Source organism: Cherax quadricarinatus, unplaced genomic scaffold (genome assembly GCF_038502225.1).
Source record: "Cherax quadricarinatus isolate ZL_2023a unplaced genomic scaffold, ASM3850222v1 Contig1074, whole genome shotgun sequence".
In the NCBI taxonomy this organism is placed as follows: Eukaryota; Metazoa; Arthropoda; class Malacostraca; order Decapoda; family Parastacidae; genus Cherax; species Cherax quadricarinatus.
The window spans coordinates 1-13,014 of record NW_027196100.1 but is presented as its reverse complement, the minus strand read 5'-3'; the positions used below and the strand labels follow the sequence as shown (position 1 = coordinate 13,014).

The following is a 13,014-nucleotide window of genomic DNA, read 5'->3' as shown; positions in this document are numbered from 1 at the left end:
TAAGCTTGGTTTCTGTGAGAGCTATGATGTCCGGTGATGCTTCTTTGACTCTTTCATGCCACTCCTCCCACTTATTTGTTATTCCATCAGCGTTTGTGTACCATACCTTCAGTTTCCTTTCCAACACTGTGGTTTGGGGGGCCTGTGAGGGTGGGAGACCTGGTGGCATACTGTGGGATTCTATAGCTCGGTGTTGGGTGGAGGCTGTGGGTATGGATTGTAGTGTGTGTTGGGATGGTGTGATAGGTTGTATGGTTCTGAGAATAGTTGTGTGTGTGCTTGCCCTTGCTGTTCTGTTCTGCTCTGACTGACCTCTGCTGGTTCCCTCCTTGTCTCTTTTCCTAGCTCCTTTCGCTTTTTTGTCCTCTCCCTCAGCTGCTGTCGTTCTGATTTTGTTCTGTCTCTGTCTAGGAACACCCTCTTGTACTCTTCCGAGTATTTCAATCGTGGTTTCTCTTGGAGGATCCTGTTCCGCACTGTTTCCGTCCTGAGAATCAGCTTGATTGGTCGGTTTCTCCCCTTCGAGTACCCCCCTATTCTCTGAAAATTTACAATCTCGTCCATCTCTTCACCTATTTCCGTGATGATTTTCTCAATCTCCTTTCTTTCTTCCTGCTGCCTTTCAGTGTGTGTCCTTTCCTCTCTCTCCTGAAGCCCATGGATAAACACTGATTTTGCCCTTTCTTCCTCCCATTGCCTCACCCTCTGTGACTCTGGATCCTGCCTGTATGTGGTCAGTTTCTCCCTTGATTTTTCCAGTGGCTCTTGATAGCCTGGTTGTGCCTCAGCATTCGACCTATCACCCTCTCCATCTGCAACCAGCTGATCTTCCCTTTCACTCCTTGGTCCTCCTTGGCAGATGATATGACCTTAGCATAATTCATAATTCCTTCCTTCCTGTTCGGCCTCGCAGCTTCATATGCTGTGTCTTCTCTGGTCACTGCCCCTGTAATTCGCTTCAGCCTATTTATCTCAACTTCTAGGACCCTTATCTTGGCTACTGCAGTTTCGACTTGTGCCTCCCAATTCTTTGTCTCCTTCTGTGTGTGTGTGTGTGTGTGTGTGTGTACTCACCTATTTGTACTCACCTATTTGTGGTTGCAGGGGTCGAGTCCTAGCTCCTGGCCCCGCCTCTTCACCGGTTGCTACTAGGCCCTCTCTCTCCCCGCTCCATGAGCTTTATCAAACCTCGTCTTAAAACTGTGTATGGTTCCTGCCTCCACTACGTCATTTTCTAGGCTATTCCACTGCCTTACAACTCTATGACTGAAGAAATACTTCCTAACTATCTCTCTGACTCATTTGTGTCTTCAACTTCCAATTGTGGCCTCTTGTTTCTGTGTCCCCTCCCTGGAACATCCTGTCTTTGTCCACCTTGTCTATTCCACGCAGTATTTTATATGTCGTTATCATGTCTCCCCTGACCCTCCTGTCCTCCAGTGTCGTCAGGCCGATTTCCCTTAATCTTTCTTCATAGGACATTCCCCTTAGCTCTGGAACTAACCTTGTCGCAAACCTTTGTACTTTCTCTAGTTTCTTGACGTGCTTTATCAAGTGCGGGTTCCAAACAGGTGCTGCATACTCCAGTATGGGCCTGACATACACGGTGTACAGTGTCTTGAATGATTCCTTACTAAGGTATCGGAATGCTGTTCTCAGGTTTGCCAGGCGCCCATATGCTGCAGCAGTTATCTGATTGATGTGTGCTTCCGGAGACATGCTCGGTGTTATACTCACCCCAAGATCTTTCTCCTTGAGTGAGGTTTGCAGTCTTTGGCCACCTAGCCTATACTCTGTCTGTGGTCTTCTGTGCCCTTCCCCTATCTTCATGACTTTGCATTTGGCAGGATTAAATTCGAGAAGCCATTTGCTGGACCAGGTGTCCAGTCTGTCCAGGTCTCTTTGAAGTCCTGCCTGGTCCTCATCAGATTTAATTCTCCTCATTAACTTCACATCATCTGCAAACAGGGACACTTCTGAGTCTAACCCTTCCGTCATGTCGTTCACATATACCAAAAATAGCACTGGTCCTAGGACCGACCCCTGTGGGACCCCGCTCGTCACAGGTGCCCACTGTGATACATCATTACGTACCATGACTCGTTGTTGCCTCCCTGTCAGGTATTCTCTGATCCATTGCAGTGCCCTTCCTGTTATATGCGCCTGATGCTCTAGCTTCTGCACTAATCTCTTGTGAGGAACTGTGTCAAAGGCCTTCTTGCAGTCCAAGAAGATGCAATCAACCCACCCCTCTCTCTCTTGTCTTACTTCTGTTATTTTATCATAAAACTCCAGAAGGTTTGTGACACAGGATTTGCCTTCCGTGAATCCGTGCTGGTTGGCATTTATACTCTTGTTCCGTTCCAGGTGCTCCACCACTCTCCTCCTGATAATCTTCTCCATAATTTTGCATACTATACACGTCAGTGACACAGGTCTATAGTTTAGTGCCTCTTTTCTGTCTCCTTTTTTAAAAATGGGAACTACATTTGCCGTCTTCCATACCTCAGGTAGTTGCCCAGTTTCCAGGGATGTGTTGAAGATTGTGGTAAGTGGCTCCCTCTCTAAGGACCCACGGGGAGATGTTGTCCGGTCCCATTGCCTTTGAGGTATCGATGTCTCAGTTTCTTCACCTCTCCTCAATGTATGTCGTCCACACCACTGGTCTGGAGTCCTTCCTGTCTCTATGTTGTGTGTGTGTGGTCCCATTGCCTTTGTGTGTGTATGTGTGTGTGTGTGTGTATGTGTGTGTGTGTGTGTGTGTGTGTCATGTGTGTGTGTGTGTGTGTGTGTGTGTGTGTGTGTGTGTGTGTGTGTGTGTGTGTGTCACCTATTTGTACTCACCTATTTGTGGTTGCAGGGGTCGAGTCACAGCTCCTGGCCCCGCCTCTTCGCTGATTGCTACTAGGTCCTCTCTCTCCCTGCCCCATGAGCTCTATCATACCTCGCCTTAAAACTATGTATGGTTCCTGCCTCCACCACATCACTTTCTAGGCTATTCCATGGCCTGACTACTCTATGACTGAAGAAATACTTCCTAACATCCCTTTGATTCATCTGAGTCTTCAACTTCCAATTGTGACCTCTTGTGTCTGTGTCCCATCTCTGGAACATCCCGTCTTTGTCCACCTCGTCTATTCCGCGCAGTATTTTATATGTCGTTATCATGTCTCCCCTGACCCTCCTGGCCTCCAGTGTCGTCAGGCCGATTTCCCTCAACCTTTCTTCATAGGACAATCCCCGTAGCTCTGGGACTAGTCTTGTTGCAAACCTTTGCACTTTCTCTAATTTCTTGACGTGCTTGACTAGGTGTGGATTCCAAACTGGTGCTGCATACTCCAGTATGGGCCTGACGTAGATGGTGTACAGAGTCTTAAACGAATCCTTACTGAGGTATCGGAACGCTATCCGTAGGTTTGCCAGGCGCCCGTATGCTGCAGCAGTTATCTGATTGATGTGCGCCTCAGGAGATATGCTCGGTGTTATACTCACCCCCAGATCTTTTTCCTTGAGTGAGGTTTGCAGTCTTTGGCCATCTAAACTATATTGTGTCTGCGGTCTTCTTTGCCCTTCCCCAATCTTCATGACTTTGCATTTGGCAGGGTTAAATTCAAGGAGCCAGTTGCTGGACCAGGCTTGTAGCCTGTCCAGATCTCTTTGTAGTCCTGCCTGATCCTCGTCCGATTCGATTCTTCTCATTAACTTCACATCGTCTGCAAACAAGGACACTTCTGAGTCTATCCCTTCCGTTATGTCGTTCACGTATACCAAGAACAGCACAGGTCCTAGGACTGACCCCTGTGGAACCCCGCTTGTCACAGGCGCCCACTCTGACACCTCGTCGCGTACCATGACTCGTTGTTGCCTCCCTGTCAGATATTCTCTGATCCATTGCAGTGCCTTTCCTGTTATGTGTGCCTGGTCCTCTAGCTTTTGCAGTAACCTCTTGTGAGGAACTGTGTCGAAAGCCTTCTTGCAGTCCAAAAATACGCAGTCGATCCACCCCTCTCTCTCTTGTCTTACTTCTGTCACCTTGTCATAAAACTCTAGTAGGTTTGTGACACAGGATTTTCCTTCCCTGAAACCGTGCTGGTTGTCAATTATACACTTGTTTCTTTCCAGGTGCCCCACCACTCTCCTCCTGATGATCTTCTCCATGACCTTGCATACTATACACGTTAGTGATACAGGTCTGTAGTTTAGTGCCTCATGTCTGTCTCCCTTTTTAAAAATTGGGACTACATTTGCCATTTTCCATACCTCAGGGAGTTGCCCAGTTTCAAATGATGTGTTGAAGATCTTTGTTAATGGCTCACACAATATCTCTGCTCCCTCTTTAAGGACCCATGGAGAGATGTTGTCTGGTCCCACCGCCTTTGAGGTGTCAAGTTCGCATAGCAGCTTCTTCACCTCCTCCTTGGTTATATGTACCTCATCCAGCACTTGCTGGTGTGCCCCCCTGTTCTGATTTCTTGGAGTCCTACTGGTTTCCACTGTAAATACCTCTTTAAATCTTGTGTTGAGCTCCTGACATACCTCTCGGTCGTTTCTTGTGAATTCCCCATCACCCTTCCTCAGTCTGATTACCTGGTCCTTGACTGTTGTTTTCCTCCTGATGTGGCTGTACAACAGCTTCGGGTCAGTCTTTACTTTTGATGCTATGTCATTTTCATATTGTCTCTGAGCCTCCCTTCTTATCTGTGCATATTCGTTTCTGGCTCTTCGGCTGATTTCTTTATTTTCCTGAGTTCTCTGTCTTCTGTACCTTTTCCATTCTCTAGTACACCTAGTTTTTGCCTCCCTACACCTTTGGGTGAACCAAGGACTCGTTCTGTTCTTCCCATTATTTCTGTTTCCCTTGGGAACAAACCTCTCCTCTGCCTCCTTGCATTTTGTTGCTACATAGTCCATCATTTCTTGTACTGGTTTTCCTGTCAGTTCCCTCTCCCACTGAATGTCTTGAAGGAAGTTCCTCATGCCTGAGTAGTTCCCCCTTTTGTAGTTTGGTTTTTCCCAGCCTATTCCTGCTACTCTCTCCACTTGGAGCTCAACTATGTAGTCGAAGCACAGAACCACATGATCACTAGCTCCCAGGGGCCTTTCATACATGATACCCTCGATGTCCGAACTACTCATGGTGAATACAAGGTCCAACCTTGCTGGTTCATCCTCTCCTCTCTCTCTGGTAGTGTCTCTAACATGTTGATGCATGAGGTTCTCCAGTACCACATCCATCATCTTGGCTCTCCATGTTTCGGGACCCCCATGGGGCTCCAGGTTTTCCCAGTCAATCTCCTTGTGATTGAAATCACCCATAACTAGTAACTTTGCTCCCCCCATGTGTGCTCTCCTGGCCACCTCGGCTAGTGTGTTGATCATTGCTCTGTTGCTCTCATCGTATTCTTCTCTTGGCCTCCTGCAGTTCTGTGGTGGGTTGTACATTACTGCAATTATCACCTTATGTCCCTCAGACTGGATTGTTCCTACTAAGTAGTCCCTTTCGCCCATGCCATCCATTCCTTCCATTTTCTCAAAACCCCACTGGTTTTTAATGAGCAGTGCAACTCCTCCTCCCCCTCTCCTCCCTCTGTCTTTCCTGAAGATTTGATATCCGGATGGAAAGATTGAATCTGTTATTATTCTGGTGAGTTTTGTTTCTGTGAGTGCTATTATGTCTGGGGATGTCTCTTTGATTCTTTCGTGCCACTCCTCATACTTGTTTGTTATTCCATCTGCATTTGTATACCACACCTTCAACTTCTTTTCTAAGACTGTGGTCTGGGAAGTATATTGGGGTTGGGGAAGTGGGAGACCTGGTAAGGAACTATGGGTTGTTGCTGTGGGGGTGAAGTTTGTAATGTAGTGGGTGGGGGCATTGGATGTGGCATGGGTGTTTTGATTTAGAGTGTTTGGTTGCACTGGGGTTGACCTGGTTGGGAGGCTTCTATAGAAAGTTGTGAGGGAGGCTGTATTAGATCTTCTTCCTGGGTCTGGGATCTCCTGTCTGTCTTCTCCATCCCCTCTCTTTCCTCCTTTCGCCTTTGTACCATCTCTCTCAGTTTCTTCCTTTCTTCTTGTGTTCTGTCGCGGTCGAGATACACCCTCCTGTATGCCGTCATGTCCCTTAATCGTGCTTTCTCCTGCAGTATCCTGGTCCGAGTCGCTTCTGCCTTGAAGGTCACTCTCACTGGCCGGGTTCTTTTTTTTACAAACCCCCCTATTCTCCGAAAATTTTCCAGCTGGGTCATATCGTCTTCTCCTATTGCTTTCATGATGCTTTCAATTGCTTTTTTTTCCCCTTGTTTTCTTGCTTCATATGTTTCCCCTTCGACTTCCTGGAGCCCATACACAAAGACTGACCTCACCCTTTCATTCTCCCACTGCATATCCCTGTGTATCCCCTCATTTAATTTGGTTTCCTCCACTGCAGCTTTCCTTTCATCAGTTTCACTGGCTAATGTACTTGGGCTCAGTGGCCTGTCATTTTCCCTTCTCGGCTTTCCTTGGGCTCTGTTGTTGTCTGTTAGGGCCTCCACATAAAGCTTAGCTCTTTCATTTGCTACAGTCTCCTCTGATAGAGCATCTCCATGCAGTTGTGCCCCTTCTTTCCCTACAGTCCCCTTATTTGTGGCTGAGGTAGCAGTCTCTGTTGTCAATCCCAAAATGTTCTTTAGTTCTTTAGGCTGTTTCAGATTTTTCAATTCCTCTTCTAAACTCTGTATCCTAGCTTCTGCTGCTTTGACATGCACCTCCCACTTCCTGCTTTCCATATCTATCCTCTCTTCCATTCTCATGCTAAGTTCTTCTAGTTTCTTTTCCCATTCATGATCCCTTTTTATGAGCTCTGCTGCCCAATCTTCCTTTGCATTTTCCTCCTCCTGTCCCTTGGTTTTTCTTGTTGCTCTCTGGCAACCCATTTTTGTTTTATCCTGATTGCCTCAGAGTGGGAAACCTATGTAGTTCTGTATGTTAGGTTAGTAGTGTGTGTGTCAGAGTGTGGGGGGGGGGTAGTGGAGGAACTGTGGCTATTTGGGAGCTGAGTGGGGAGGGGTGGGGAGGGTTTGGGGTGATCAGGGGAGGGGAGGGTGATCGAGGGAGGGGATGGATCAGGGGAAGTAGTGAGATGTCGGTGGTGAGGGGGGAGTGTATGTGTGTCTGGATATGTGTGTGTGTGTGTGTGTGTGTGTGTGTGTGTGTGTGTGTGTGTGTGTGTGTGTGTGTGTGTGTGTGTGTGTGTGTGTGTGTGTGTGTGTGTGTAATTTTGTGTGTAATTGTGTGTGGAATTATGTGTGGGTTTATTATGTACTGAAAGGTAGGTGGCTTGTGCGTTTAAGGTAAGTCTCAGTGGTCCTTGGCTGCCCACACCTTCTTGTGACCTGACCCCCAACCTCCTGGGACTTACCGCACTTACAGTGTGTGTGTGTGTGTGTGTGTGTGTGTGTGTGTGTGTGTGTGTGTGTGTGTGTGTGTGTGTGTGTGTGTGTGTGTGTGTATGTGTGTGTGTGTGTGTGTGTGTGTGTGTGGGTGTGTGTGTGTGTGTGTGTGTGTGTGTGTGTGTGTGTGTGTGTGTGTGTGTGTGTGTGTGTGTGTGTGTGTGTGTGTGTGTGTGTGTGTGTGTGTGTAATTATGTGTCGAATTATGTGTGGGTTTATTATGTGTCTGAAAAGTAGGTGGCTTGTGCTTGGAGTGTAATGTAGATTCTCAGTTGTCGCTTGTGTCCACAACCTCTTGTGACCTGACTCCCACCCTTGCAGTGTTGCCTATATCACCTGCTTATAGTGAGTTAATCGCCTTGTTCAATGGATTACCATTTGCTAAACCTTATTGAATACTTGAGTGCCTATTCTTTATCGTGCTATGAGAGTTAGACCATTCACATTCAGCTTGGCGGTTAATTGGAACCTGGACCCCACACCCAAACAACCACTCATAGGTGATACAGTACTTGTAGTGCAGCTGTAGCAGTGTAGATTGTCCAGGTCGATGTGACGTCCTGGAGTAGATCCAGCTCGATGTACGTCCTGGCGTAGATCCACCTCAATTTCTTCTCGTTAATAATGTACCCTATTCACTGTATTTCTTTCACTGGTCACACTATTGTTTCACTTTATTAAAATCTTGGGTGACACTTGGCAACGCCGCCTTCACACTAGCCTGCGCCACAACGCTTTTATTTTCCAGATCACTTTCAAAATTGTGGCTCTCCCCACACTTGTGTGGCTCAGGCAATTAAAAAAAAACACTTCTAGGATTGTTGACTACCCTGACACACTTAGCAACCCTTGCAGAACACTTAGTAGCCCTCAAAAACACTTAAATCCCCGGAGCACCGACGGCGTGACTAGCCCGCTCGCTGTCCCTACTGTGTGTGTGTGTGTGTGTGTGTGTGTGTGTGGTCAGTCGTCACGTGAGGTCACAGACCCTGAGCTGCTTTGGGGATTAGTGTGGACGGTTACAAAGCATGGCTTGCTTCTGCAGTGTTTTAAAAATTGAGGTTGGAGAGTTGAAGGAGGAGGTCTTGCTTCTCCAGGAGGAGATTAGGAGGCTGAAGGTCCACCTCAATGGGTCTGGGAGAGAGTGTGAGGTGGCTGGAGTTGTGGGGAATGAGGCTTCTAGCAGCGAGGTGCAGTCTGTCTCTCGCTGTGAGGAGGCTGTAGTTGGGGAGGCAGCAACGGCTACCAGCAGTGAGGTGCAGCCCAGCACCTGCTACAAGTGGCGAGTAGTTCACAGTAATGGAAGGCGCATCAGAGTAAGGAAAGTTAAGAGTGAAGATCTGAAGGTAGGAAATCGCTTCTCTGTTCTTCAGGATGAATGTACTTCAGTGGCCAGTGAAGGTAAGGGTACTACTGCCCCTGCTAATGGAGGTAAGCGCATTCTTGTGGTTGGTGACTCTCAGGTAAGATACATTGACCGTGCTTTTTGTAATAGGAATAAGAAGATGAGAGATAGAGTGTGCTTCCCTGGAGCTGGTGTTGGGGACATTGTCAACAGGCTGGATAATATCATGTCAGGTAATGGGAGCAAGCCCATTATCTGTCTCAGTGCTGGTGGAAATGATATTGGGAAGGGTAGGAGAGAAGAGCTGCTAGATAAGTACAGGTCAGCTATAGATTTCATTAAGTCTAAGGGAGGGATCCCAATCATATGTAGCATCTTGCCTAGAAGGGGAGTAGGAAATGAATGGTTGTCTAGGGCAATTGGTGTAAATTGCTGGCTAGACAGATACTGCAAGGAACTTGCAATCCCATTCATTGACAACTGGAACAACTTTTATGGCAAACATGATATGTATGCAAGGGATGGGGTACATCTCTCTGGGGCTGGGGTGGTAGCACTTGCAGACTCGATTGAGAAGGCCATTGGTGAAATGCCTATGATTTTAAACTGATGGAAGATAGAGGTATGGGTGTGTGTGGGAAACAAGCAGGTTGCAACACTTGGGTTGGAAACAGTAAATGTATAAAAGGCATTCAGCATGAAGTTATAAATAAAGACAATAGATCAGGTCAGCAAACAAAGGGGGACAGCAGAGGGCAGCAAGGGACTAGCTCCCTTAAGGTTTACTATACTAATAGCAGGAGTGTAAGAAATAAGATAGATGAGCTAAGATTAATTGCAAGTGCAGGAAACATAGATATTATTGCTATAACAGAGACCTGGCTCAATCTGAAAGATAGAGAGATGCCCTCTGAATGTCACATACAAGGCTATAAATTATTCCACACTGACAGGGTCAACAGGAAAGGTGGTGGAGTAGCGATGTATGTCAGAGACAATTTAAATTGTTGTGTTAGACAAGATATTAAATTAGAAGCGTCAGCCACTGAATCTGTTTGGTTACAGCTTCTCGAGGGCCGAGAAAAACTAATTTTGGGTGTGATTTACAGGGCCCCAAATCTTGATAGGGAGTGCAGTAAACTTCTATGGGACGAAATTCGTAAGGCATCTACATACGAAAATGTTGTGCTAATGGGAGATTTCAACTATAGACAGATTGACTGGAGCAATTTGACAGGAAATTTAGAGTCAGGTGACTTTCTTGATACGATCCAGGATTGTTTTTTAAAACAGTTTGTGACAGAGCCAACTAGGGGAAATAACCTCCTTGACTTGGTTCTTGCCAGTAGGGAAACACTAATTAATAATCTTGAGGTTAATGATGAGCTTGGGGAAAGTGATCACAAATCACTCAGTTTTAATATATCATGGAATTCCCCTAATAATGGCAATCAAGTCTCCGTCCCTGACTTTCGCTTGGCTGATTTCATAGGACTGAAAAATTACTTAGGTGGGCTGAACTGGAATGACCTGACTAAGGGTCAGGTAGGTGGTGATGGTTGCCGATATGATGCTTTCCAGGGCATAGTTCTAGCTGCTCAGTCAAATTATGTTCCAAATAGGGAAATCAGATCAAACAAAAATGATCCTAAATGGATGAACAATAGATTAAAATATCTGATTGGTCAAAAGAGAGGCATATATAGGCAAATCAAAAGAGGAGAGGGGCAATTGAGAAATCGATATATTCAGTTAAAGAGAGAAATAAAAAAGGGAATTAGAAAAGCAAAAAGAGATTATGAGGTTAAAGTTGCAAGAGAATCGAAGACTAACCCAAAAGGATTCTTTCAGGTATACAGAAGTAAGATCAGGGACAAGATAGGCCCACTCAAAAGTTCCTCGGGTCAGCTCACTGACAGTGATAAGGAAATGTGTAGAATTTTTAACACATACTTCCTCTCAGTTTTTACACAGGAGGATACCAGCGATATTCCAGTAATGATAAATTATGTAGAACAGGACGATAATAAACTGTGTACTATTAGGGTCACAAGTGACATGGTCCTTAGGCAAATAGATAAATTAAAACCTAACAAATCCCCAGGCCCTGATGAACTGTATGCAAGGGTTCTAAAGGAATGTAAAGAGGAGCTTAGCACACCTTTGGCTAATCTTTTCAACATATCACTACAAACTGGCATGGTGCCAGATAAGTGGAAAATGGCAAATGTGATACCTATTTTCAAAACAGGTGACAGGTCCTTAGCTTCGAACTATAGACCAATAAGCCTAACCTCCATAGTGGGAAAATTTATGGAATCAATAATTGCCGAGGCAGTTCGTAGCCACCTTGAAAAGCATAAATTAATCAACGAATCTCAGCATGGTTTTACAAAGGGGCGTTCCTGCCTTACGAATTTATTAACTTTTTTCACTAAGGTATTTGAGGAGGTAGATCATGGTAATGAATATGATATTGTGTATATGGACTTCAGTAAGGCTTTTGACAGGGTCCCACATCAGAGACTATTGAGGAAAATTAAAGCACATGGAATAGGAGGAGAAATTTTTTCCTGGATAGAGGCATGGTTGACAAATAGGCAGCAGAGAGTTTGCATAAATGGGGAGAAATCAGAGTGGGGAAGTGTCACGAGCGGTGTTCCACAGGGGTCAGTGTTGGGCCCCCTGCTGTTCACAATCTACATAAACGACATAGATGAGGGCATAAAGAGCGACATCGGCAAGTTTGCCGATGACACCAAAATAGGCCGTCGAATTCATTCTGACGAGGACATTCGAGCACTCCAGGAAGATTTGAATAGACTGATGCAGTGGTCGGAGAAGTGGCAGATGCAGTTTAATATAGACAAATGCAAAGTTCTAAATGTTGGACAGGACAATAACCATGCCACATATAAACTAAATAATGTAGATCTTAATATTACGGATTGCGAAAAAGATTTAGGAGTTCTGGTTAGCAGTAATCTGAAACCAAGACAACAGTGCATAAGTGTTCGCAATAAAGCTAATAGAATCCTTGGCTTCATATCAAGAAGCATAAATAATAGGAGTCCTCAGGTTGTTCTTCAACTCTATACATCCTTGGTTAGGCCTCATTTAGATTATGCTGCACAGTTTTGGTCACCTTATTACAGAATGGATATAAATTCTCTGGAAAATGTACAAAGGAGGATGACAAAGTTGATCCCATGTATCAGAAACCTTCCCTATGAGGATAGACTAAGGGCCCTGAATCTGCACTCTCTAGAAAGACGTAGAATTAGGGGGGATATGATTGAGGTGTATAAATGGAAGACAGGAATAAATAAAGGGGATGTAAATAGTGTGCTGAAAATATCTAGCCTAGACAGGACTCGCAGCAATGGTTTTAAGTTGGAAAAATTCAGATTCAGGAAGGATATAGGAAAGTACTGGTTTGGTAATAGAGTTGTGGATGAGTGGAACAAACTCCCAAGTACCGTTATAGAGGCCAGAACGTTGTGTAGCTTTAAAAATAGGTTGGATAAATACATGAGTGGATGTGGGTGGGTGTGAGTTAGACCTGATAGCTTGTGCTACCAGGTCGGTTGCCGTGTTCCTCCCTTAAGTCAATGTGACCTGACCTGACTAGGTTGGGTGCATTGGCTTAAGCCGGTAGGAGACTTGGACCTGCCTCGCATGGGCCAGTAGGCCTTCTGCAGTGTTCCTTCGTTCTTATGTTCTTATGTTCTTATAACCGGCCTTCACGAAGCTGCTTCCCATGGTAACTCTGGTTGCTTGGTTTTGCTGCTCAGTCTGGGTGCATCTGCTATAAAACAAGACCGTTATAAACATACACCAGCCCACTTTGCTGCCATGTTTGGTCATAACACAACTTATCAGCAGTTAGAGGTGTTCATGAGGAAGCATCAGCCTGTGAGCAAAGCAGGAACAACACCTACGGACATAGTATTTAATTTTAAAGAATATTTACATCGTTATTTGAAGACGGATATCGATTCGGGCGAAACATTTGTTTTCAATCAACCGTCTGAAGCCATTAAAAAACTCCTAAATTTGACCAATATTAGAGATCTAACAAGACAACTGGATGATATCAGAGTTGACTTTTGTAAAGGCGAAGCTAAGCAAGTTAAAGATGGCGTTATTAAAGAGGTTCAGAATATTTTGGATGAAGTGAGTTCTATTGATAAGCTTTATGAAGGTGAACTTATCACTGTAGGGAGTTCGTCAGAT

General features: G+C 45.3%; 1 protein-coding gene across 1 annotated transcript in view; it reads left to right on the top strand.

Moving 5' to 3' along the window:
• Positions 1-13,008, top strand: part of LOC138851576 (ankyrin-1-like) — a gene marked incomplete at its 3' end in the record, with an annotated part of 85,325 nt that extends 72,317 nt beyond the window's left edge. The window contains exon 5 of the mRNA XM_070080824.1: positions 12,480-13,008. Coding sequence (XP_069936925.1) covers positions 12,480-13,008 — 529 coding nt within the window. The remainder of the gene's footprint in view (positions 1-12,479) is intronic.
• Positions 13,009-13,014: the final 6 nt, after the last annotated feature.